This window comes from Pleurodeles waltl, chromosome 7, assembly GCF_031143425.1.
Source record: "Pleurodeles waltl isolate 20211129_DDA chromosome 7, aPleWal1.hap1.20221129, whole genome shotgun sequence".
In the NCBI taxonomy this organism is placed as follows: domain Eukaryota; kingdom Metazoa; phylum Chordata; class Amphibia; order Caudata; family Salamandridae; genus Pleurodeles; species Pleurodeles waltl.
In genome coordinates this window covers 1,532,542,312-1,532,568,230 of record NC_090446.1, presented here as the reverse complement: position 1 = coordinate 1,532,568,230, position 25,919 = coordinate 1,532,542,312, and the positions used below count along the sequence as shown (strand labels likewise).

Sequence of the window (25,919 nt, the reverse complement as noted above, 5' to 3'; positions counted from 1 at the left end):
AATTAAGTAGCTTTATTTTTGTAGCACTGTGTGGTTCTTTCATGTAAGTACTGTGTGACTGTCGTGGTATTGCATCAGCTTTGCATGTCTTGGCTGCTCACCCACAGCTTACTTTAGAGAGCCCTGGCTTCCTAGACAGTGCCTACACCTCACTAATATGGGATACCTGGACTTGATATAAGGTGATAACACCCTAGGTGCTCACCACACACCAGGCCAGCTTCCTACATACTTTAACTCGGGCTGGAGGCGACGGATGCAGTGGTGGCTTCAGGTGTTAGATTTTGGTGGTTCCGGAGGCCTCAGAGTAATTTCTTTGGAAGTTGTGGGTGAACAGGTCCGCTTTTCATGGGAAATCTTGGGTCTTTATCTAAGACAGGCAGTCCTCTTGGGTTCCTGGAGTCAACAGCTGCAGGACGACTCAACTTTGTGCACATTTTCAACTGCTCCTTCTCTCCTCTCTGTTTTTGTGGCTCTTTAGTGTCCTTGGTCTTAGGTCATCAGGATCTGCTTCTGTAGTGCTAGGGGCTCCCCTAAATACTGAATGTAGGGGTGCTAGTGGAGTGTAAGTTAGTAGCCAATGGGCTACTGACCCTTGGGGTCACTACGCCCCTATATGACCACTTCCTGTGGGAAGAGGGCACAACCCTGTCCCAGAATTGCTAGGTATACCAGCACAAAGATGGCTACCTCTGAAAAATTGTGTTCACCTCAGATTAGCCCACCTTAGGAGTGCCATTAGCATGAGGGTGGTACACCTACCCGACTAGCTAATTTTACCACATGTCCAGGTGCCAAAGGGGGCTCTGGACAAGGGGATCAGCTTCCTCTGCTGAGAGAGCGAGCAAGATTTGCATTTCAATGGCGGCAGCCCTTTGATGCTTGCCACCTTAGTAAGGCCACACAGCAGGTCATCCTATGGAAGAGGGGTGTTACACCCTCTTCCCTAACAGGATTTTGTTCTGGGCCTACAGGGAGAAGAAAGATCTCACCCTTGGTAAGAACAGTCTCCCAGGTGGCAGGCTGGCAGAAACCAGTCAGCAAGGACTCTAGAGGCTGGTAGGTTTTCAGGCGGGCAATTCTACTGTGCCCTCTGGGTGCATGTATTGATAAATCCATCACTGGGAAATGTTCCAAAGCTGGCAGGAATTCTGGATAAAATGTTGCAGGAGAGTCTTCCTCGTGGATCTGCAGCTTGTAGGTTCGTGGAAGGTCCAGTCATGGTTCCAGAGGCCACAAGTCGAAGCAGAGGAGTCCTGCTGGAATCCTGCAAGCCAAATCTGAGGACCCACCCCAGAGGAAGACCCTATATAGCCCAAAGAGAGGGCCTGGTCACCTAACCAGGTAACTACCTATCAGAAGGTGCCTCTGATGTCACCTGCCTGGCCTCCTTGGAGTGGTCCTGGTGCAAGGGATACAGGATGCTGATGATGCTGTGCAGTATACAGGAATCTTCCTGGAATCACTTCTCAGTCCACGGTCCTGGTGGGGCAGCCTTGGCCACAAGGGTCAATGTCCCTCAAAGTCCCCTTTGTTCCATCAAACGTCCAGCTGCCAATGGACTATTGGTTGCTAGGTACAACAAACCCAGTAGTATCTTTCTTTTGGAGATAACTCTCCTTCTGGGTAACCAAACTACTCTGGCGACTTCCCTGGGTCCAGCAGACTTGGATGGAACTTTTGAGCATTGGTTCTTGGGCTCCTGGGCTCCACTGCAACAAGGAGCGACGATCCAGTGATCTGGGCTACCAACTCGCCCAGGCAGGTTTCTTCAGCTTTTGTGGCCCTGAGCTGCCAACCTGATGTTCAACTGACTCTTGGAGTCTCTCCTTCTTGCTGGGCTCTGGGGATGACTTCTTAATGAACAGGACACTCAGAAAGGCAGAGACACACTCTTTGGATTTGGGTCGGCACTGTTTATGCTCCACTATTCAGTTTGTTTCTTCTAGGTTTGACCCATACTCTGGGAGCAGTGGCTTGGCTTCTAGTCCTTGGGCAGTCACCTCCTGAGGTGGTCCTTTCCATCTCAAAGCAGGCCAGGCCACAGCAGGCAGACCCCAAGCTCCTTCTTTCTTCTGCCGAGCAGACACATTCCTTGCTAAAGCTGATCTTTGCCACAACATGTTGGCTCCAACTGAAGCACTCAAAATACTCTCACAGTGAAGAGTGAAGACTCTGCACCTGGTGGTCATCAGACTTCTGAAGTAGCTCATGGAAGAGTAGGCTCTGCTGGATGACACCTTCCCCTTAACAGCAGAATCTGTGGACTTACCTCCCATCCCCGCTGTGGCAGGTCCCAGGAAGAGATCATTATCGGACCCTTGCTAACAGGTCACTAGTAAATAAACACAGCAGCCCTAGTTTTACCCTTCTGCCCTTCACAGTCTGAAGCTGCACACCTTAGCTGAGTAATGTAATACCACTGCCTCTTAACCTCCATCTTGTGTGATGCTTTACAATGGGTTTCCAAAATGGATCCCACTTGTCTCTGCAGCCACACACTCACAAATACGGAGTTCTGCTCCTAGTCATCAGTCATACATAGGCACACAATACACACACAAAGATGTCAGACCAGGATCTTGTATTATATTTAGTAGAACTGTACAGGCTTGGGCCTGTAGGCACCATTCTTTTCCCTAACCAGATAAAGGGTTTTGTCACTTCTATTAATCAGACAAAAGTTACGCAGCTACCATGGACAGTACTTGCATGCTGACTACACAGTACGCTTGGTGCACCCTGACCAATGATGTAGGATCTGGGATTCAGAACAGAGATTTATTGAGCTAAAGTAGCCCATAATATGTTATCCCTAGAGGATAGGCATACCTGCTGGGTTCAAGTAATAGAAGCAGCTGTCCTATGGGACTCTCTTCAACCAGTGATAACACACAACCTCAAAGGTCTCAGAGGCCTACCTTATGCTGGGTTCGAGCCTACAAGCTTGGTTCAGATTCCACAACTGCTAGGTTAGGAACCCTGACAGAATGAGCAAATGGCAACAAACTCCAAAAATGAAACTTTCAGGTAAGCAGAGCCTCAAAGCAGCTGCATGGGTAGGACATTGCAGTAGTTCACCATACAGGACCTTTTGGCAGTTATATACACTAGTAAGAAGCAATTTACCTGTTCAGACAGCACCTGTTTTCTGGGTAGCTGTTATGCCGTTAATTGTGTTTAACCACTGACTTTGTGTTTCACCACTGCGCATATTAGTTGTTCAATGTTCGCCAGTAGCACATTACATGTTTATTCAGTTTAGCTGCCTATTGGCTTTAACGTAGCATTAGACATTATCTTTTGTATTTAGGTTAGCTGCCTATTGGCTTTAACGTGGCATTAGACATTACATTCTGTATTCAGTTAAGCTGCCTATCGTGGAGTTAGACACCGCAGTTGAGACATTGCAGATGAACTGTGTTTTTCCACATGGTAGACCAAGCTGTGTTTTTCGTATTTTGAGTTCACACCGAACCCTAGCGTGATAAGGGAGCATATATTTTGGTGTTTTCCTCTCAACCCAGCCTTGGGAAGGAGCGATCTTTGGAGACTTGGCCACTCTCCAGCTTGTTCTTTTCCAGCTGTGATTAGAGGAAAAGGCCTGTTAGCAGGCTTTTTCATTATAAGGGATGTCCCTGGGCAGCAGCATGGGGGGTATTTTCCAAGACTTCAGTCATGAGCGGACGTCAGCTGTCTGACCTCCTGTATGGGTGGAAAATCTCTTTCTCGCAGTTGAACAGGAGTCATCAACTTGCAGGCATAAGAAAGATGAAGAGGAGTGATAGGCCCTACGGTGATGAATTTTGACTTTTATTCTTTGCTTTGAAGTTATATTATAATATAATCACATATATTTGCTGTGTACATTGCAATTGAGAAGTACTTTGATATATTTTCCTTTCATTGCTGTGACTACTTTTCAATGTGTGCCTCAAACCTACTAATCTCTTCTCTCAAGAACCTAGTGGTGAAGTAATAATAATAAATGTGTTCTTTAAACTAAGAAGTGCATTCCAGAGAAGTTTTGTCAGCTCGATCATAAGATAAGTGAAAGCAAAACAGTAGCACACCATCCCTACTCACCTGATGGGAAGAAGCCATTCTCTTGGAACAGCTGCATGACTAGCGCACGTCTCTGATCCAGTGTTCGGCGCAGTGATGAATATGGCACCTTTTCATATTCCATCTCTGCCAGCATGTCGTCTGTCTCGATACCTGCCAAGAAAGCAGACAGCAAGGTACCTGCATTAGTGACCGATTAGGGGGTATCTGTCCGACGAACAGGGAAGAGCAGCAGTGATCACTGAAATCTATGGCCAGCAAGCGACGCCAGGAACAGCATCAGCCTTAAGTGAGAGTGCGTCTATACAGGCTCAAGGATAGTGTTAGTAATCAGAAAAGGTCTCCTACTAAGCTACACACAGCTCTCGGGGGCTTGCACAGTGTACCAGCAAGGATTATCAGTAACTGCTCACACAGCACTAATGAACGTGCGCAGAGACGCACACACCTACGCACTAACCACAACAAGATGCATTATGGAAGGTTCACATAGCAAAGTGGGTCTTCACACTGAAATACACTGCAAGGGTTTCAAAACAAGCTGCACTTGCAGGAGCTTCCACAGGACAATGGGCTGAACAGTCATGACTAATAGAGGCAAGACAAGTGCACAGTAATAATTTCTTTACCCGTCTTGTCAAAGGTGAAAATCTCGGCATCACACTTGGCGCTTTTTGGGGTGTTGGGTTCTGAGCTGCAGCTGGAGCGGCGTCGCATTTTGCGCTTCGGGGAAATAGGATCCTCCGTTGACGAGTCCAGGTCTGCAAAAAAAGTACCATTGTTCAATATTAGTACCACTGCATGAGTCACACCATAAATGTGTGCTACTCACATACTATGTGAAGAGAGTGTGTTACAGCTGCCATAATCCTGAGATAAATGTGAGGCTTGATCTTGGGTCCCAGAGGCAATCAATATTTAGAGAGCAGTATTTGTGGGGGTACAGATATATATCACTGTTCTCTCAGAGGCACTTGTACTGGTGCGATCCATCGGAATATTACGTTACTTCCTTTAGACACTTGGATACTCAGGGGCAATTAAGCTGAACAACCAAGAGGTACTTACCATATGTTCACAGAGGTTAGAAACAAGTTAGATACATCAGGAATAACACAATACATGCATTTGGTAATGATTTTTGTGGAGGATATACGGGCGCTCGAAAATTCCTCTTGCCTGCTTGCACTGGAGAGCTGTGAGGTAATGCGGTGTACTATTTGGTGTGGTTGTGTGATCTCGCCATTTAATACACTTACCAACCCCTTTAGGTCCTGTATGTTTCATCTGTTATACCTTCGTCTCAACCCTTGGTAGCTGTGTCACTGAGCAGCAAGGCTTACACAGAGAAGCTAATGTTAAGCATTTAAACTGCACCAAAACAACTGAAAGAAAATTCAACACGACACTGAGGAAATCCAACACCCATTTATTAAAAAGAAAAAAGAAAAAAATGATTTAGGAACCAGAACGAAAAAGATGTGCAGCAGGGTTCCAAAGATACAGATTTTACAAGGAATAATACATCAAAGCATTCCCACTAACTTGCGAACAATCCTTGTCAAATTCAACAATTCTGAGACTAGGAAATTCTTTCAATGAAAACCTGATTACATGTCAATGCGGTCAGGTAGAAGTACTTGAGTGACCAACTCTGGCAGGGAGCTTGTCAGGGGGACCAGCAGGGTCCTCAAGAAGAGGTGTCGCCACAAAAAGAGCAGTCTTCAAGCACTTTTCATACACTTTATCCATGGTGCAATAGTTTACTATAGAGTGGTCCTAATGCAAAGGATGAAGGATGCAGAAGATGCTCCAAGGATGCAACGCAGCCGACTGGGATCTTCCTACAGGCACTCAGTCCACAAAGGAGATGTGAGGGTCCTGGTTGCAGGGTCAACGTCACCACTGGACTAGCAGTCGGCCAGTTAAGTGGCCGTAGGCCAATCCCTACTGGGCCGATAACTCACCTTCTGAGGGTCCCAGCAACACTCCGCCTGCACTCCCAAGCTCAGCAAACTCAGGTCCTACTCCATGCGTCGGTGCCTGGTCTTTAATGCTGCAAGTCGGCTGTGGTGGCGATTTGAAGATTTTGGGCTACCACTTTCCCCAGCACATTTCTTCAGCTGTTGTGTCCCTGTGTGAACAGGAGGCAAGTCGGCTGGCCCTTGGAGTCTCTAGGTTTGACGGCGCTCTGGGACCAGCTTCTCCTCAAGCAGAACACGGCAGACTCTAACCCTCTCTCCACTAGCCACCAAGTGCAGCAAGTGCAGTCTTCTTGCTGATCACTCAATGCAGCAGGGCAGTCCTTCTTCCAAGCCAGTTAAGATCTGAGGTCTGGGTGACAAGGGTGTCACTCTTATGATCCGAAAATGCCCATGGGGAGGATGCGGTTGGTAGCCGACGGGCTACCAGGATTCCTCGCACCTGGTGACCACTTCCTGTGGAGTGTGGCATCTGGCTATCCCAGGATGCACCATTCTGCCAACTCACACCTCAGTGTTTAGACCTACCTAGCCCAACCCTGGCGTGTCAGGGCTACACACCCATAGGCAAACCGATTTAGCAACTGGTTTACCCCCTCCCTGCGCCAAACTGTCTGCCTAAACAATGGTGCAGCCCTCCTCTCTAGTGTGATACATCTGCCCTTCAAAGGCGGCTTCTCCTCTGAAGCCTGCCTTTGGGGCTAACACCTAAGCGGCTTCTTACAGGACGGAGGGAACACCTCCTTGATCTGCAATACTTCATTATTCTCTTTCCTGAGAGCTGTTGGCACTTCTCAAGAGGAGGGCAGAAAGCTGTCTCACTCAACAGGCTCCAGGTGTGCCTGGGAAGGCACAGGAGTTTTAAAAAAACAAGGAGGCATCCTGCAAAAACTGCACACTGCAACAAGTTACATTACTTTCGACCTGAGATGTAACAAATTGTTTGATGCCTTGGAGTGCCCACTTTGGACGCACTGTTCAGGAGTTAGCACAGCTGAGGGGTCAGCGTGTAATCCTGCACTCAATGGTGCACTGCAAAAGTGCCACTGTGTCCAGCAAAACTTGGAGTCTACCACAACTACCTTCTTCACCCCACCGCCAATCCTTCACAATTGTGCGTGCGGAGCATCGCCCGCCATAGAGAACATGCAGCTGTGACCGCTGAGCCCGATCGCAGCTCCTGTAATGAGGCACGTTCAGCTAGGCAGAATCTGTACTACTGTACGCAATCACTGCCCCCTTAATCATAGCCACAGCTCAAGTGATCACCAGCTACTTCTGAGCACTAAGAGGTATGAGAGGCAGCCCCAGAATGTTTTTTATCAAGTTTAGCTATGGACAGTAATGAAATAAATGCTTGAGCTGCATTTCAAATTTCATAGTGCTCAAATTGGTGGACAAAAAAATATTGCTCCTGACCCCTGAATGAAAAACTGTTAAAGTGCTTTCATTTACAAAAGTGAGTTACAACTATCGTTTCAAATTTAGAGTGTGTGCCTCAAAATTCAACTGAGGGTATTCTATCGGTAACAAACAAAGCTTGGCAGCTGAGCATACAATTAAACACACAGGATAGGTAGCAGCTAAGTAGACTGCAATCTCAAGACATTTTAAAATATTAAAAGGGCATTTAAAAAAGTCCGGTTGTGGCAGTATTATGCACCAGCAGCCTTGTTTGATAGGATGATGGGCAGGAACAAGTACCCACACCTACCCTGGTTGGAACTTGTAGGAAAGTGCCCTATTTCTTGGCATGGCTACCCCCATTTTCTGCCTGTTGTCAGTCTGTCTGACTGTGTCTACTGGGTTCCTACTAACCAGGACCCCAGTAGTTTTGCTCTCTCCTCTAAATTGTACTGTTTCTTCCCACAATTGGCACTGTACCTAGGTACCCAGGGCATTGTTGTTCCAGGGGATCCCTATAGGGCAGCTACATCCACCCCACCCTCAGAGACTTAAGTTGCTTCTGTTAGCTCTCTGAGATGGTCAGGGCCCACCTGGGTTCCGATCTGGAGACTCACCACTGAAGCAGGAGCTGTAGGTGCACCAGGGTGGTTCTTTTTGGGACAGGCAGTGTCCCCGGTTTGGTGCAATGAAAGCACCCCAGCCTTCTTAGGGCCCCAGTTCTTACCCAGGTACCTACTTGTAATCTGCTTCTTGTCTTGGCGCCCACCCTCCTGATCAGGTTTTGGGGGCCTTTAAAAGAGACTGTTTTTATCCTTAGTCTGGTCACCATCTTTCTCTTGGGGGAGGGGAGGTTGTCATGGATACTCTAGTCTTGACCCAGTTCTACCAGGTACTGATGCAACCTTTCCGAAACACAGTTACTGAACAGATGCTCTTTTTAAGATTATAAAGCTCATCATATTCGTGCACCTGATTCCCTTTTAACCAGCCACCTAGTGTTTGACTGAAGTCAACAAATTCAACCCCAGGACTGACTAGAGGTTTCCTAGTCTCCTTGAACCTACTTCTGCACTCCTTGGTTGCGAGTCCAAATCCCTCAATCAGAGTATCTTTCATTCAGTCATAGGACTCAGCATCTGCTCCAGTCAATGTCAGGAGTCTATCTGTACACTTTCCTGAGCTGAGAACAGCTCCCGGAGTACAGAACCCCAAAACTTCTGGCTGAGCTTCCTCATGGTACAAGCCCTCTCAAAGGCTGTGAATCATTTGGTGATGATATCACCCTCTGAATATTTGGGGACAATCAATTTGGGGATATTAGGGTCAAAGGCTTATTCTTTTCCCTATTTAAAACTTTGCTGCCACCAGAGATGGGTCCTGGGCCCATCTCAGCTCTTTTGTTTTCTACAGCTATGAGTGTACACTCTACCTCTATCCTCTAAGCTAGTTTCTGGAGTTCAGCACCTTCACTGTCTCCATCTACTGGGGTTTTATCTGAAGTGCTCAGCGGTGATACTGTCACTGGAGGTATGAAGGGATTAATCAATCTTTTTCACTGCCTCCTCTTCATTCTCAGGAGGGGCTACTTTACCTGCCATGGCTCTATCATTTTTTCTGCAAACAGCTGCTGCAGATCAGCTTTTGTGGGCTTAGGGCCCATGGAAAGATTCCACACCTGGCGGAGGGCCTTAAGATGAGTAACCATAAGGGTTTTGTAGTGGCTCAGGTTAAGCTTCTGGGATGAACTTGCTGCCTCAGTTATGGTTGTACAGTAGTTGGGATCTTTTTAGAACCTTAACATTTTTTAAGTGAACTACTAAAAGGCTTAACTTACTAAAGTATTTTACTTTCTAAACAGTTTGGACTGGGGGACTTAACACAAGGCCCTAACTAATTCTTAAACAATTTAGAAAAAAATCAGAAATTGCAAAAAATGTTTCCTAACTAAAGACAATTTTGGATTCCTTAGTGGTATCACTTATTAATTGAGTGGTACAGAAAATGCCACAGTTTTGGATCCCACATCCCACCGCTGTGCCATCAATGTCGGAATCTGGTTCTTTATATATCAAAATGAGACATATTCTGCAAACAGTCAAGGGGTTCCCTTACTATTGGACGGGGCTTGATCTAGCAATCCCAAAGTGCTCTTTTAGAGGGCAGTGTGTTTGAGCAGCCTTAGACTTTTCAGTGTGAGACACTTGCAAATACACACACAGTCCATAAATGAAACACACAACTCAAGAAGGAGATCCACACCAATTTATAAAAATAACAAGTATCTTTACATATATAGATTTTGGCACCAGAATCAATTTGTTCAGGTAAGTACACTTGGCAAGAAAAATCTTTACAGTTTTGAAAAGTCAACAGTACAATTTTTGGAACCTGCAATGTTGTCCTAAGGAGAAAAACCAAAGACGGCAAGACAGGCACATTACAGCGACTTACGAGGAAAATTTTCTGGACTTTAGGTAAGTATTGGGCAAGAGTCAGGACCACACCAAAAGGTCACACCGGGCGGCACTGGGGTTGCCGGGTGCAGAGGTGTAGTACAATGTCGGGTGCCCAATGTTATTTAACAGAGACTGGTACGGCCAAAAAGGTGATGCAGGTGAGGACTAGGGATCCAGTCAGGGGGAACCAACAAGTGGGTTCCACTCTTGAGATGTTCAGGGATGTGGAGACACCTTGGGTCTTCTTTTCCACAAGCGACGGGTGCAGAGGTGCTCTTGTCGCATACGCTCTCATTCTAATGAGACTACTGGATTTGGGCGGCAGAATCACTTGCACCGTGGGGGACTGAGTCTGAACCCAATACAGGTGACACCTGTTGGCCTAATCTGGGTTTTGCTCCGGCTGACTAACATTGCCTCACCTCCACCCAAGAGCAGGGATGATTGGACAACTGAGCGCATGACACAATTGACTCCTCAGGGAAATCGTGGTCACTCAGATCTCATCCGTTTCTCTCAGTTACATTAGTCTCACATATACAAGGACAATCAGAGGCAGAATATATTTCAATAAGGTTTTATTGAAGTAAATGCATCTTAGATAATAAAGCATGTACTGCAATAACTAGGACGATGAAGCATGACAGGATTAAAATTGTGACAAGGAGAGTGAAACATACAAATATCGCTACCATATTGTCACTAGAATCATTAAATAGCTCCTACCTAGGCTGTTATAGCACAGCATGTTAAGCTCTAATTCTGCCCGTCAGGTTTCCCTGGGAAGACATCATCCCTCATACCTGAGCAAGAGGCCTGTAGTCTGTAGTTTACATAAGCAGCTGCAGTGAAGCACTCCGCAATCACCATATGGTAGTGGTCATCTAGCTGGAATCTCCCTCTAACGTACATGGGTCAAAGTAGTGTTTTTATAATAAAATTGCTGATGTTCCAAGAAAGGATTGTCGCATAGGCTCTTGTTATTCTAATGAGACTACTGGATTTGGCGGCAGAATTGCCTGCGGTGTGGCAGACTGAGTCTTAACCCACTACAGGTGACACCTGTCGCCCTAATCCGGGGTTTGCTCCGGCTAACTAGCAGTGCCTCATCTCTACCCAAGAGCAGGGATGATTGGGCAGCCGAGCTCATGACACAATTGACTTCTCAAGGAAATCATGGTTACTCAGGTCTCATCCATTTCTCTCAGTTACATTGGTCTCACATATACAAATGACAAACAGAAGCAGTGTATGTTTCAATAAGGTTTTAATTAAGCTACTGCATCTTAGACAATAAAGCATGTATTGCAATAACCAGGACGAAAAAGCTAGACAGAATTAGAATTGTGACAAGGAGAGCAAAGCATAGGAATAACTCTACTATATTTCACTAGAATCAAGTAAAGTAATTCCTACCTAGGCTATATTAGAGCACAGCATGTTAGGCTCTAGTTCTGCCCTTCAGGTTCCCCTGGGAAGACATCATCCCTCATACCAGAACAAAGGCCTGAAGTCTGCTGAACGCTTCGCTACTGCTGCTTATGCAATCAGCATACAGTCGTGGTCCTCTGGCTGGAATCTCAAACGTTTAAGGGACAAGGAAGTGTTTTTATAATAAAACATCTGATGCTCTGAGAAAATGTCCCTATGTGAGGATGTGTGTTTTTCTATGAATACCAGAGACAAAACTTTTACCAGGTTCACCGGTGTAGGAAGTTGGCTCTGTATGTGCTATTTCAAAGTAAGGAATAGCATGCACAGAGTCCAAGGGTTCCCCTTAGAGGTAAAATAGTGGTAAAAAGAGATAATACTAATGCTCTATTTTGTGGTAGTGTGGTCGAGCAGTAGGCTTATCCAAGGAGTAGTGTTAAGCATTTGTTGTACATACACATAGACAATAAATGAGGTACACACACTCAGGGACAAATCCAGCCAATAGGTTTTGTTATAGAAAAATATCTTTTCTTAGTTTATTTTAAGAACCACAGGTTCAAATTTAACATGTAATATCTTGTTTGAAAGGTATTGCAGGTAAGTACATTAGGAACTTTGAATCATTTCAATTGCATGTATACTTTTCAAGTTATTGACAAATAGCTACTTTAAAAGTGGACACTTAGTGCAATTTTCACAGTTCCTGGGGGAGGTAAGTTTTTGTTAGTTTTACCAGGTAAGTAAGACACTTACAGGGTTCAGTTCTTGGTCCAAGGTAGCCCACCGTTGGGGGTTCAGAGCAACCCCAAAGTCACCACACCAGCAGCTCAGGGCCGGTCAGGTGCAGAGTTCAAAGTGGTGCCCAAAACGCATAGGCTAGAATGGAGAGCAGGGGGTGCCCCGGTTCCGGTCTGCTTGCAGGTAAGTACCCGCGTCTTCGGAGGGCAGACCAGGGGGGTTTTGTAGGGCACCGGGGGGGACACAAGCCCACACAGAAATTTCACCCTCAGCAGCGCGGGGGCGGCCGGGTGCAGTGTAGAAACAAGCGTCGGGTTTGCAATGTTAGTCTATGAGAGATCAACGGATCTCTTCAGCGCTGCAGGCAGGCAAGGGGGGGCTTCCTCGGGGAAACCTCCACTTAGGCAAGGGAGAGGGACTCCTGGGGGTCACTTCTCCAGTGAAAGTCCGGTCCTTCAGGTCCTGGGGGCTGCGGGTGCAGGGTCTTTTCCAGGCGTCAGGACTTAGGTTTCAGAGAGTCGCGGTCAGGGGAAGCCTCGGGATTCCCTCTGCAGGCGGCGCTGTGGGGGCTCAGGGGGGACAGGTTTTGGTACTCACAGTCGTAGAGTAGTCCGGGGGTCCTCCCTGAGGTGTTGGTTCTCCACCAGCCGAGTCAGGGTCGCCGGGTGCAGTGTTGCAAGTCTCACGCTTCTTGCGGGGAGTTGCAGGGTTCTTTAAAGCTGCTTCTTGAAACAAAGTTGCAGTCTTTTTGGAGCAAGTCCGCTGTCCTCGGGAGTTTCTTGTCTTTTTCGAAGCAGGGCAGTCCTCAGAGGATTCAGAGGTCGCTGGTCCCTTGGAAGGCGTCGCTGGAGCAGAGTTCTTTGGAAGGCAGGAGACAGGCCGGTGAGTTTCTGGAGCCAAGGCAGTTGTCGTCTTCTGGTCTTCCTCTGCAGGGGTTTTCAGCTAGGCAGTCCTTCTTCTTGTAGTTTGCAGGAATCTAATTTTCTAGGGTTCAGGGTAGCCCTTAAATACTAAATTTAAGGGCGTGTTTAGGTCTGGGGGGTTAGTAGCCAATGGCTACTAGCCCTGAGGGTGGGTACACCCTCTTTGTGCCTCCTCCCAAGGGGAGGGGGTCACAATCCTAACCCTATTGGGGGAATCCTCCATCTGCAAGATGGAGGATTTCTAAAAGTTAGAGTCACCTCAGCTCAGGACACCTTAGGGGCTGTCCTGACTGGCCAGTGACTCCTCCTTGTTGCTTTCTTTGTTCCCTCCAGCCTTGCCGCCAAAAGTGGGGGCCGTGGCCGGAGAGGGCGGGCAACTCCACTAAGCAGGAGTGACCTGCTGGGCTGTGACAAAGGGGTGATTCTTTGAGGCTCACCGCCAGGTGTTACAGTTCCTGCCTGGGGGAGGTGTTAGCATCTCCACCCAGTGCAGGCTTTGTTACTGGCCTCAGAGTGACAAAGGCACTCTCCCCATGGGGCCAGCAACATGTCTCTAGTGTGGCAGGCTGCTGGAACTAGTCAGCCTACACAGACAGTCGGTTAAGTTTCAGGGGGCACCTCTAAGGTGCCCTCTGGGGTGTATTTTGCAATAAAATGTACACTGGCATCAGTGTGCATTTATTGTGCTGAGAAGTTTGATACCAAATGTAGGAAGTTGGCTCTGTATGTGCTATTTCAAAGTAAGGAATAGCATGCACAGAGTCCAAGGGTTCCCCTTAGAGGTAAGATAGTGGCAAAAAGAGATAATACCAATGCTCTATTTTGTGGTAGTGTGGTCGAGCAGTAGGCTTATCCAAGGAGTAGTGTTAAGCATTTGTTGTACATACACATAGACAATAAATGAGGTACACACACTCAGAGACAAATCCAGCCAATAGGTTTTTATATAGAAAAATATCTTTTCTTAGTTTATTTTAAGAACCACAGGTTCAAATTCTACATGTAATATCTCATTCGAAAGGTATTGCAGGTAAGTACTTTAGGAACTTCAAATCATCAAAATTGCATGTATACTTTTCAAGTTATTCACAAATAGCTGTTTTAAAAGTGGACACTTAGTGCAATTTTCACAGTTCCTGGGGGAGGTAAGTTTTTGTTAGTTTTACCAGGTAAGTAAGACACTTACAGGGTTCAGTTCTTGGTCCAAGGTAGCCCACCGTTGGGGGTTCAGATCAACCCCAAAGTCACCACACCAGCAGCTCAGGGCCGGTCAGGTGCAGAGTTCAAAGTGGTGCCCAAAACACATAGGCTAGAATGGAGAGAAGGGGGTGCCCCGGTTCCGGTTTGCTTGCAGGTAAGTACCCGCGTCTTCGGAGTGCAGACCAGGGGGGTTTTGTAGGGCACCGGGGGGGACACAAGCCCACACAGAAATTTCACCCTCAGCGGCGCGGGGGCGGCCGGGTGCAGTGTAGAAACAAGCGTCGGGTTCGCAATGTTAGTCTATGAGAGATCTCGGGATCTCTTCAGCGCTGCAGGCAGGCAAGGGGGGGGTTCCTCGGGGAAACCTCCACTTGGGCAAGGGAGAGGGACTCCTGGGGGTCACTTCTCCAGTGAAAGTCCGGTCCTTCAGGTCCTGGGGGCTGCGGGTGCAGGGTCTCTCCCAGGTGTCGGGACTTTGGATTCAAGGAGTCGCGGTCAGGGGAAGCCTCGGGATTCCCTCTGCAGGCGGCGCTGTGGGGGCTCAGGGGGGACAGGTTTTTGTACTCACAGTCTTAGAGTAGTCCTGGGGTCCCTCCTGAGGTGTTGGATCGCCACCAGCCGAGTCGGGGTCGCCGGGTGCAGTGTTGCAAGTCTCACGCTTCTTGCGGGGAGCTTGCAGGGATCTTTAAAGCTGCTGGAAACAAAGTTGCAGCTTTTCTCGGAGCAGGTCCGCTGTCCTCGGGAGTTTCTTGTCTTTTCGAAGCAGGGGCAGTCCTCAGAGGATGTCGAGGTCGCTGGTCCCTTTGGAAGGCGTCGCTGGAGCAGGATCTTTGGAAGGCAGGAGACAGGCCGGTGAGTTTCTGGAGCCAAGGCAGTTGTCGTCTTCTGGTCTTCCGCTGCAGGGGTTTTCAGCTAGGCAGTCCTTCTTCTTGTAGTTGCAGGAATCTAATTTTCTAGGGTTCAGGGTAGCCCTTAAATACTACATTTAAGGGCGTGTTTAGGTCTGGGGGGTTAGTAGCCAATGGCTACTAGCCCTGAGGGTGGGTACACCCTCTTTGTGCCTTCTCCCAAGGGGAGGGGGTCACAATCCTAACCCTATTGGGGGAATCCTCCATCTGCAAGATGGAGGATCTCTAAAAGTCAGAGTCACCTCAGCTCAGGACACCTTAGGGGCTGTCCTGACTGGCCAGTGACTCCTCCTTGTTTTTCTCATTATTTTCTCCGGCCTTGCCGCCAAAAGTGGGGCCTGGCCGGAGGGGGCGGGCAACTCCACTAGCTGGAGTGTCCTGCTGGGTTGGCACAAAGGAGGTGAGCCTTTGAGGCTCACCGCCAGGTGTGACAATTCCTGCCTGGGGGAGGTGTTAGCATCTCCACCCAGTGCAGGCTTTGTTACTGGCCTCAGAGTGACAAAGGCACTCTCCCCATGGGGCCAGCAACATGTCTCGGTTTGTGGCAGGCTGCTAAAACTAGTCAGCCTACACAGATAGTCGGTTAAGTTTCAGGGGGCACCTCTAAGGTGCCCTCTGGGGTGTATTTTACAATAAAATGTACACTGGCATCAGTGTGCATTTATTGTGCTGAGAAGTTTGATACCAAACTTCCCAGTTTTCAGTGTAGCCATTATGGTGCTGTGGAGTTCGTGTTTGACAGACTCCCAGACCATATACTCTTATGGCTACCCTGCACTTACAATGTCTAAGGTTTTGTTTAGACACTGTAGGGGTACCATGCTCATGCACTGGTACCCTCACCTATGGTATAGTGCACCCTGCCTTAGGGCTGTAAGGCCTGCTAGAGGGGTGGCTTACCTATACTGCATAGGCAGTGAGAGGCTGGCATGGCACCCTGAGGGGAGTGCCATGTCGACTTACTCGTTTTGTCCTCACTAGCACACACAAGCTGGCAAGCAGTGTGTCTGTGCTGAGTGAGAGGTCTCCAGGGTGGCATAAGACATGCTGCAGCCCTTAGAGACCTTCCTTGGCATCAGGGCCCTTGGTACTAGAAGTACCAGTTACAAGGGACTTATCTGGATGCCAGGGTCTGCCAAGTGTGGATACAAAAGTACAGGTTAGGGAAAGAACACTGGTGCTGGGGCCTGGTTAGCAGGCCTCAGCACACTTTCAATTGTAAACATAGCATCAGCAAAGGCAAAAAGTCAGGGGGCAACCATGCCAAGGAGGCATTTCCTTACACAACCCCCCCCCAAACGAAAGAGGATGAGACTAACCTTTCCCAAGAGAGTCTTCATTTTCTAAGTGGAAGAACCTGGAAAGGCCATCTGCATTGGCATGGGCAGTCCCAGGTCTGTGTTCCACTATAAAGTCCATTCCCTGTAGGGAGATGGACCACCTCAACAGTTTAGGATTTTCACCTTTCATTTGCATCAGCCATTTGAGAGGTCTGTGGTCAGTTTGAACTAGGAAGTGAGTCCCAAAGAGGTATGGTCTCAGCTTCTTCAGGGACCAAACCACAGCAAAGGCCTCCCTCTCAATGGCACTCCAACGCTGCTCCCTGGGGAGTAACCTCCTGCTAATGAAAGCAACAGGCTGGTCAAGGCCATCATCATTTGTTTGGGACAAAACTGCCCCTATCCCATGTTCAGAGGCATCAGTCTGCACAATGAACTGCTTAGAGTAATCTGGAGCTTTGAGAACTGGTGCTGAGCACATTGCTTGTTTCAGGGTGTCAAAGGCCTGTTGGCATTCCACAGTCCAGTTCACTTTCTTGGGCATTTTCTTGGAGGTGAGTTCAGTGAGGGCTGTCACAATGGATCCATATCCCTTCACAAACCTCCTGTAATACCCAGTCAAGCCAAGGAATGCCCTGACTTAAGTCTGGGTTTTTGGAGCTACCCAGTCCAGAATAGTCTGGATCTTGGGTTGGAGTGGCTGAACTTGGCCTCCACCTACAAGGTGGCCCAAGTAAACCACAGTTCCCTGCCCTATCTGGCATTTGGATGCCTTGATAGAGAGGCCTGCAGATTGCAGAGCCTTCAAAACCTTCTTCAGGTGGACCAGGTGATCCTGCCAGGTGGAGCTAAAGACAGCAATATCATCAAGATAAGCTGTGCTAAAGGACTCCAAGCCAGCAAGGACTTGATTCACCAACCTTTGGAAGGTGGCAGGGGCATTCTTTAAACCAAAGGGCATAACAGTAAACTGATAATGCCCATCAGGTGTGGAGAATGCTGTCTTTTCTTTTGCTCCAGGTGCCATTTTTATTTGCCAGTACCCTGCTGTCAAGTCAAAGGTACTTAAGAATTTGGCAGCACCTAATTTGTCTATGAGCTCATCAGCTCTTGGAATTGGATGAGCATCTGTCTTGGTGACAGAATTGAGCCCTCTGTAGTCCACACAAAACCTCATCTCTTTCTTTCCATCTTTGGTGTGAGGTTTGGGGACTAAGACCACTGGGCTAGCCCAGGGGCTGTCAGAGCGCTCAATTACTCCCAATTCCAGCATCTTGTGGACTTCCACCTTGATGCTTTCCTTAACATGGTCAGATTGTCTAAAGATTTTGTTCTTGACAGGCATGCTGTCTCCTGTGTCCACATCATGGGTACACAGGTGTGTCTGACCAGGGGTTAAGGAGAAGAGTTCAGGAAACTGTTGTAGGACTCTCCTACAATCAGCTTGCTGTTGGCCAGAGAGGGTGTCTGAGTAGATCACTCCATCTACTGTGCCATCTTTTGGGTCTGATGACAGAAGATCAGGGAGAGGTTCACTCTCTGCCTCCTGATCCTCATCTGTTACCATCAACAGATTGACATCAGCCCTGTCGTGGAAGAGCTTAAGGCGGTTTACATGGATCACCCTCTTGGGGCTCCTGCTTGTGCCCAGGTCCACCAGGTAGGTGACCTGACTCTTCCTTTCTAGTACTGGGTAAGGGCCACTCCATTTGTCCTGGAGTGCCCTGGGAGCCACAGGCTCCAGAACCCAGACTTTCTGCCCTGGTTGGAACTCGACCAGTGCAGCCTTTTGGTCATACCAAAACTTCTGGAGCTGTTGGCTGGCCTCAAGGTTTTTGGTTGCCTTTTCCATGTACTCTGCCATTCTAGAGCGAAGGCCAAGTACATAGTCCACTATGTCCTGTTTAGGCTCATGGAGAGGTCTCTCCCAGCCTTCTTTAACAAGGGCAAGTGGTCCCCTTACAGGATGACCAAACAGAAGTTCAAAGGGTGAGAATCCTACTCCCTTCTGTGGCACCTCTCTGTAAGCGAAAAGCAGACATGGCAAGAGGACATCCCATCTCCTTTTGAGCTTTTCTGGGAGCCCCATGATCATGCCTTTCAATGTCTTGTTGAATCTCTCAACCAAGCCATTAGTTTGTGGATGGTATGGTGTAGTGAATTTATAAGTCACTCCACACTCATTCCACATGTGCTTTAGGTATGCTGACATGAAGTTGGTACCTCTGTCAGACACCACCTCCTTAGGGAAACCCACTCTGGTAAAGATACCAATGAGGGCCTTGGCTACTGCAGGGGCGGTAGTCGACCTAAGGGGAATAGCTTCAGGATACCTGGTAGCATGATCCACTACTACCAGGATATACATATTTCCTGAGGCTGTGGGAGGTTCTAGTGGACCAACTATGTCCACACCCACTCTTTCAAAGGGAACCCCCACCACTGGAAGTGGAATGAGGGGGGCCTTTGGATGCCCACCTGTCTTACCACTGGCTTGACAGGTGGGGCAGGAGAGGCAAAACTCCTTAACCATGTTGGACATATTGGGCCAGTAGAAGTGGTTGACTAACCTCTCCCACGTCTTGGTTTGTCCCAAATGTCCAGCAAGGGGAATGTCATGGGCCAATGTTAGGATGAACTTCCTGAACAGCTGAGGCACTACCACTCTCCTAGTGGCACCAGGTTTGGGGTCTCTGGCCTCAGTGTACAGGAGTCCATCTTCCCAATAGACCCTATGCGTTCCATTTTTCTTGCCTTTGGACTCTTCAGCAGCTTGCTGCCTAAGGCCTTCAAGAGAGGGACAGGTTTCTTGTCCCTTACACAGCTCCTCCCTTGAGGGTCCCCCTGGGCCTAAGAGCTCAACCTGATAAGGTTCAAGCTCCAAAGGCTCAGTTCCCTCAGAGGGCAGAACTTCTTCCTGAGAAGAGAGGTTCCCTTTCTTTTGCTGTGTTGTAGTTGGTTTCCCAACTGACTTTCCTGTTCTCTTGGTAGGCTGGGCCATTCTTCCAGACTCCAGCTCTACTTGTTCATCCTGTGCCTTGCACTGTGCTCTTGTTTTCACACACACCAGTTCAGGGATACCCAGCATTGCTGCATGGGTTTTTAGTTCTACCTCAGCCCATGCTGAGGACTCCAGGTCATTTCCAAGCAGACAGTCCACTGGGATATTTGAGGAGACCACCACCTGTTTCAGGCCATTGACCCCTCCCCATTCTAAAGTAACCATTGCCATGGGATGTACTTTTCTCTGATTGTCAGCGTTGGTGACTGTGTACGTTTTTCCAGTCAGGTATTGGCCAGGGGAAACCAGTTTCTCTGTCACCATGGTGACACTGGCACCTGTATCCCTCAGGCCCTCTATTCTAGTCCCATTAATTAAGAGTTGCTGTCTGTATTTTTGCATGTTAGGCGGCCAGACAGCTAGTGTGGCTAAATCCACCCCACCCTCAGAAACTAGAATAGCTTCAGTGTGGACCCTGATTTGCTCTGGGCACACTGTTGATCCCACTTGGAGACTAGCCATACCAGTGTTACCTGGATGGGAGTTTGGAGTGGAACCTTTCTTGGGACAGGCCTTGTCTCCAGTTTGGTGTCCATGCTGTTTACAGCTGTGACACCAGGCCTTTTTGGGATCAAAGTTTTTACCCTTGTACCCATTGTTTTGTGAAGAGGCTCTGGGCCCACCCTCCTGTGCAGGTTTTTGGGGGCCTGTAGAAGACTCTTTACTATTGTTAGTTTTGGTTGTCTCATCACCCTTCCCCTGGGGAGTCTTTGTGACCCCTTTCTTTTGGTCACCCCCTGTTGAAGTCTTGGACACCCTTGTCTTGACCCAATGGTCCGCCTTCTTTCCCAATTCTTGGGGAGAAATTGGTCCTAGGTCTACCAGATGCTGATGCAGTTTATCATTGAAACAATTACTTAACAGGTGTTCTTTCACAAATAAATTGTACAGCCCATCATAATTACTTACACCACTGCCTTGAATCCAACCATCTAGTGTTTTCACTGAGTAGTCAACAAAGTCAACCCAGGTCTGGCTCGAGGATTTTTGAGCCCCCCTGAACCTAATCCTGTACTCCTCAGTGGAGAATCCAAAGCCCTCAATCAGGGTACCCTTCATGAGGTCATAAGATTCTGCATCTTTTCCAGAGAGTGTGAGGAGTCTATCCCTACACTTTCCAGTGAACATTTCCCAAAGGAGAGCACCCCAGTGAGATCTGTTCACTTTTCTGGTTACACAAGCCCTCTCAAAAGCTGTGAACCACTTGGTGATGTCATCACCATCTTCAAATTTTGTCACAATCCCTTTGGGGATTTTTAACATGTCAGGAGAATCTCTGACCCTATTTATATTGCTGCCACCATTGATGGGTCCTAGGCCCATCTCTTGTCTTTCCCTTTCTATGGCTAGGAGCTGTCTCTCTAAAGCCAATCTTTTGGCCATCCTGGCTAACAGGAGGTCATCTTCACTGAGAGCATCCTCAGTGATTTCAGAAATGTGGGACCCTCCTGTGAGGGACTCACTATTTCTGACTAACACAGTTGGAGACAGGACTTGAGGGGTCCTGTTCTCCCTATTTAGGACTGGAGGAGGGACATTGGCCTCCAAGTCACTAATTTCTTCCTCTGTGAGGTCATCATAAGAGGGGTCGGCTTTTTCAAACTCTGCCAACAGCTCCTGGAGCTGAATTTTGGTAGGTCTGGAGCCAATGGTTATTTTTTTGATATTACAGAGAGACCTTAGCTCCCTCATCTTAAGATGGAGGTAAGGTGTGGTGTCGAGTTCCACCACATTCATCTCTGTATCAGACATTATTTTGCTAAGAGTTGGAAGACTTTTTAAAGAATCTAAAACTGTTTCTAGAATCTAATTTCAAACTTTTAACAAACTTTTAAACTCTAAAAGACAATGCTAAACAGGGACTTAACACACAAGGCCCTAGCAGGACTTTTAAGAATTTAGAAAAATTTCAAATTGCAAAAATGAATTTCTAATGACAATTTTGGAATTTGTCGTGTGATCAGGTATTGGCTGAGTAGTCCAGCAAATGCAAAGTCTTGTACCCCACCGCTGATCCACCAATGTAGGAAGTTGGCTCTGTATGTGCTATTTCAAAGTAAGGAATAGCATGCACAGAGTCCAAGGGTTCCCCTTAGAGGTAAGATAGTGGCAAAAAGAGATAATACCAATGCTCTATTTTGTGGTAGTGTGGTCGAGCAGTAGGCTTATCCAAGGAGTAGTGTTAAGCATTTGTTGTACATACACATAGACAATAAATGAGGTACACACACTCAGAGACAAATCCAGCCAATAGGTTTTTATATAGAAAAATATCTTTTCTTAGTTTATTTTAAGAACCACAGGTTCAAATTCTACATGTAATATCTCATTCGAAAGGTATTGCAGGTAAGTACTTTAGGAACTTCAAATCATCAAAATTGCATGTATACTTTTCAAGTTATTCACAAATAGCTGTTTTAAAAGTGGACACTTAGTGCAATTTTCACAGTTCCTGGGGGAGGTAAGTTTTTGTTAGTTTTACCAGGTAAGTAAGACACTTACAGGGTTCAGTTCTTGGTCCAAGGTAGCCCACCGTTGGGGGTTCAGAGCAACCCCAAAGTCACCACACCAGCAGCTCAAGGCCGGTCAGGTGCAGAGTTCAAAGTGGTGCCCAAAACACATAGGCTAGAATGGAGAGAAGGGGGTGCCCCGGTTCCGGTTTGCTTGCAGGTAAGTACCCGCGTCTTCGGAGTGCAGACCAGGGGGGTTTTGTAGGGCACCGGGGGGGACACAAGCCCACACAGAAATTTCACCCTCAGCGGCGCGGTGGCGGCCGGGTGCAGTGTAGAAACAAGCGTCGGGTTCGCAATGTTAGTCTATGAGAGATCTCGGGATCTCTTCAGCGCTGCAGGCAGGCAAGGGGGGGGTTACTCGGGGAAACCTCCACTTGGGCAAGGGAGAGGGACTCCTGGGGGTCACTTCTCCAGTGAAAGTCCGGTCCTTCAGGTCCTGGGGGCTGCGGGTGCAGGGTCTCTCCCAGGTGTCGGGACTTTGGATTCAAGGAGTCGCGGTCAGGGGAAGCCTCGGGATTCCCTCTGCAGGCGGCGCTGTGGGGGCTCAGGGGGGACAGGTTTTTGTACTCACAGTCTTAGAGTAGTCCTGGGGTCCCTCCTGAGGTGTTGGATCGCCACCAGCCGAGTCGGGGTCGCCGGGTGCAGTGTTGCAAGTCTCACGCTTCTTGCGGGGAGCTTGCAGGGATCTTTAAAGCTGCTGGAAACAAAGTTGCAGCTTTTCTCGGAGCAGGTCCGCTGTCCTCGGGAGTTTCTTGTCTTTTCGAAGCAGGGGCAGTCCTCAGAGGATGTCGAGGTCGCTGGTCCCTTTGGAAGGCGTCGCTGGAGCAGGATCTTTGGAAGGCAGGAGACAGGCCGGTGAGTTTCTGGAGCCAAGGCAGTTGTCGTCTTCTGGTCTTCCGCTGCAGGGGTTTTCAGCTAGGCAGTCCTTCTTCTTGTAGTTGCAGGAATCTAATTTTCTAGGGTTCAGGGTAGCCCTTAAATACTAAATTTAAGGGCGTGTTTAGGTCTGAGGGGTTAGTAGCCAATGGCTACTAGCCCTGAGGGTGGGTACACCCTCTTTGTGCCTTCTCCCAAGGGGAGGGGGTCACAATCCTAACCCTATTGGGGGAATCCTCCATCTGCAAGATGGAGGATCTCTAAAAGTCAGAGTCACCTCAGCTCAGGACACCTTAGGGGCTGTCCTGACTGGCCAGTGACTCCTCCTTGTTTTTCTCATTATTTTCTCCGGCCTTGCCGCCAAAAGTGGGGCCTGGCCGGAGGGGGCGGGCAACTCCACTAGCTGGAGTGTCCTGCTGGGTTGGCACAAAGGAGGTGAGCCTTTGAGGCTCACCGCCAGGTGTGACAATTCCTGCCTGGGGGAGGTGTTAGCATCTCCACCCAGTGCAGGCTTTGTTACTGGCCTCAGAGTGACAAAGGCACTCTCCCCATGGGGCCAGCAACATGTCTCGGTTTGTGGCAGGCTGCCAAAACTAGTCAGCCTACACAGATAGTCGGTTAAGTTTCAGGGGGCACCTCTAAGGTGCCCTCTGGGGTGTATTTTACAATAAAATGTACACTGGCATCAGTGTGCATTTATTGTGCTGAGAAGTTTGATACCAAACTTCCCAGTTTTCAGTGTAGCCATTATGGTGCTGTGGAGTTCGTGTTTGACAGACTCCCAGACCATATACTCTTATGGCTACCCTGCACTTACAATGTCTAAGGTTTTGTTTAGACACTGTAGGGGTACCATGCTCATGCACTGGTACCCTCACCTATGGTATAGTGCACCCTGCCTTAGGGCTGTAAGGCCTGCTAGAGGGGTGGCTTACCTATACTGCATAGGCAGTGAGAGGCTGGCATGGCACCCTGAGGGGAGTGCCATGTCGACTTACTCGTTTTGTCCTCACTAGCACACACAAGCTGGCAAGCAGTGTGTCTGTGCTGAGTGAGAGGTCTCCAGGGTGGCATAAGACATGCTGCAGCCCTTAGAGACCTTCCTTGGCATCAGGGCCCTTGGTACTAGAAGTACCAGTTACAAGGGACTTATCTGGATGCCAGGGTCTGCCAAGTGTGGATACAAAAGTACAGGTTAGGGAAAGAACACTGGTGCTGGGGCCTGGTTAGCAGGCCTCAGCACACTTTCAATTGTAAACATAGCATCAGCAAAGGCAAAAAGTCAGGGGGCAACCATGCCAAGGAGGCATTTCCTTACACCAAACTTCCCAGTTTTCAGTGTAGCCATTATGGTGCTGTGGAGTTCGTGTTTGACAAACTCCCAGACCATATACTCTTATGGCTACCCTGCACTTACAATGTCTAAGGTTTTGTTTAGACACTGTAGGGGTACCATGCTCATGCACTGGTACCCTCACCTATGGTATAGTGCACCCTGCCTTAGGGCTGTAAGGCCTGCTAGAGGGGTGTCTTACCCATACTGCATAGGCAGTGAGAGGCTGGCATGGCACCCTGAGGGGAGTGCCATGTCGACTTACTCGTTTTGTCCTCACTAGCACACACAAGCTGGCAAGCAGTGTGTCTGTGCTGAGTGAGAGGTCTCCAGGGTGGCATAAGACATGCTGCAGCCCTTAGAGACCTTCCTTGGCATCAGGGCCCTTGGTACTAGAAGTACCAGTTACAAGGGACTTATCTGGATGCCAGGGTCTGCCAATTGTGGATACAAAAGTACAGGTTAGGGAAAGAACACTGGTGCTGGGGCCTGGTTAGCAGGCCTCAGCACACTTTCAATTGTAAACATAGCATCAGCAAAGGCAAAAAGTCAGGGGGCAACCATGCCAAGGAGGCATTTCCTTACACAACCCCCCCCCCCCCCAAACGAAAGAGGATGAGACTAACCTTTCCCAAGAGAGTCTTCATTTTCTAAGTGGAAGAACCTGGAAAGGCCATCTGCATTGGCATGGGCAGTCCCAGGTCTGTGTTCCACTATAAAGTCCATTCCCTGTAGGGAGATGGACCACCTCAACAGTTTAGGATTTTCACCTTTCATTTGCATCAGCCATTTGAGAGGTCTGTGGTCAGTTTGAACTAGGAAGTGAGTCCCAAAGAGGTATGGTCTCAGCTTCTTCAGGGACCAAACCACAGCAAAGGCCTCCCTCTCAATGGCACTCCAACGCTGCTCCCTGGGGAGTAACCTCCTGCTAATGAAAGCAACAGGCTGGTCAAGGCCATCATCATTTGTTTGGGACAAAACTGCCCCTATCCCATGTTCAGAGGCATCTGTCTGCACAATGAACTGCTTAGAATAATCTGGAGCTTTTAGAACTGGTGCTGAGCACATTGCTTGTTTCAGGGTGTCAAAGGCCTGTTGGCATTCCACAGTCCAGTTCACTTTCTTGGGCATTTTCTTGGAGGTGAGTTCAGTGAGGGCTGTCACAATGGATCCATATCCCTTCACAAACCTCCTGTAATACCCAGTCAAGCCAAGGAATGCCCTGACTTGAGTCTGGGTTTTTGGAGCTACCCAGTCCAGAATAGTCTGGATCTTGGGTTGGAGTGGCTGAACTTGGCCTCCACCTACAAGGTGTCCCAAGTAAACCACAGTTCCCTGCCCTATCTGGCATTTGGATGCCTTGATAGAGAGGCCTGCAGATTGCAGAGCCTTCAAAACCTTCTTCAGGTGGACCAGGTGATCCTGCCAGGTGGAGCTAAAGACAGAAATATCATCAAGATAAGCTGTGCTAAAGGACTCCAAGCCAGCAAGGACTTGATTCACCAACCTTTGGAAGGTGGCAGGGGCATTCTTTAAACCAAAGGGCATAACAGTAAACTGATAATGCCCATCAGGTGTGGAGAAAGCTGTTTTCTCTTTTGCTCCAGGTGCCATTTTTATTTGCCAGTACCCTGCTGTCAAGTCAAAGGTACTTAAGAATTTGGCAGCACCTAATTTATCTATGAGCTCATCAGCTCTAGGAATTGGATGAGCATCTGTCTTGGTGACAGAATTGAGCCCTCT

The 25,919-nt window shown here is 48.3% G+C and overlaps 1 protein-coding gene across 5 annotated transcripts in view; it reads right to left on the bottom strand.

The window, feature by feature from the left end:
* CIC (capicua transcriptional repressor) overlaps positions 1-25,919 on the bottom strand; it is a 410,013-nt gene that overhangs the window by 16,665 nt on the left and 367,429 nt on the right. For all 5 annotated transcript variants that reach the window (XM_069201390.1, XM_069201393.1, XM_069201394.1 and 2 more), the window contains 2 exons: positions 4,695-4,826; positions 4,087-4,218 (listed from right to left, as the gene is read on the bottom strand). In XM_069201390.1, the coding sequence (XP_069057491.1) occupies positions 4,087-4,218; positions 4,695-4,826 (264 nt within the window). The remainder of the gene's footprint in view (positions 1-4,086; positions 4,219-4,694; positions 4,827-25,919) is intronic.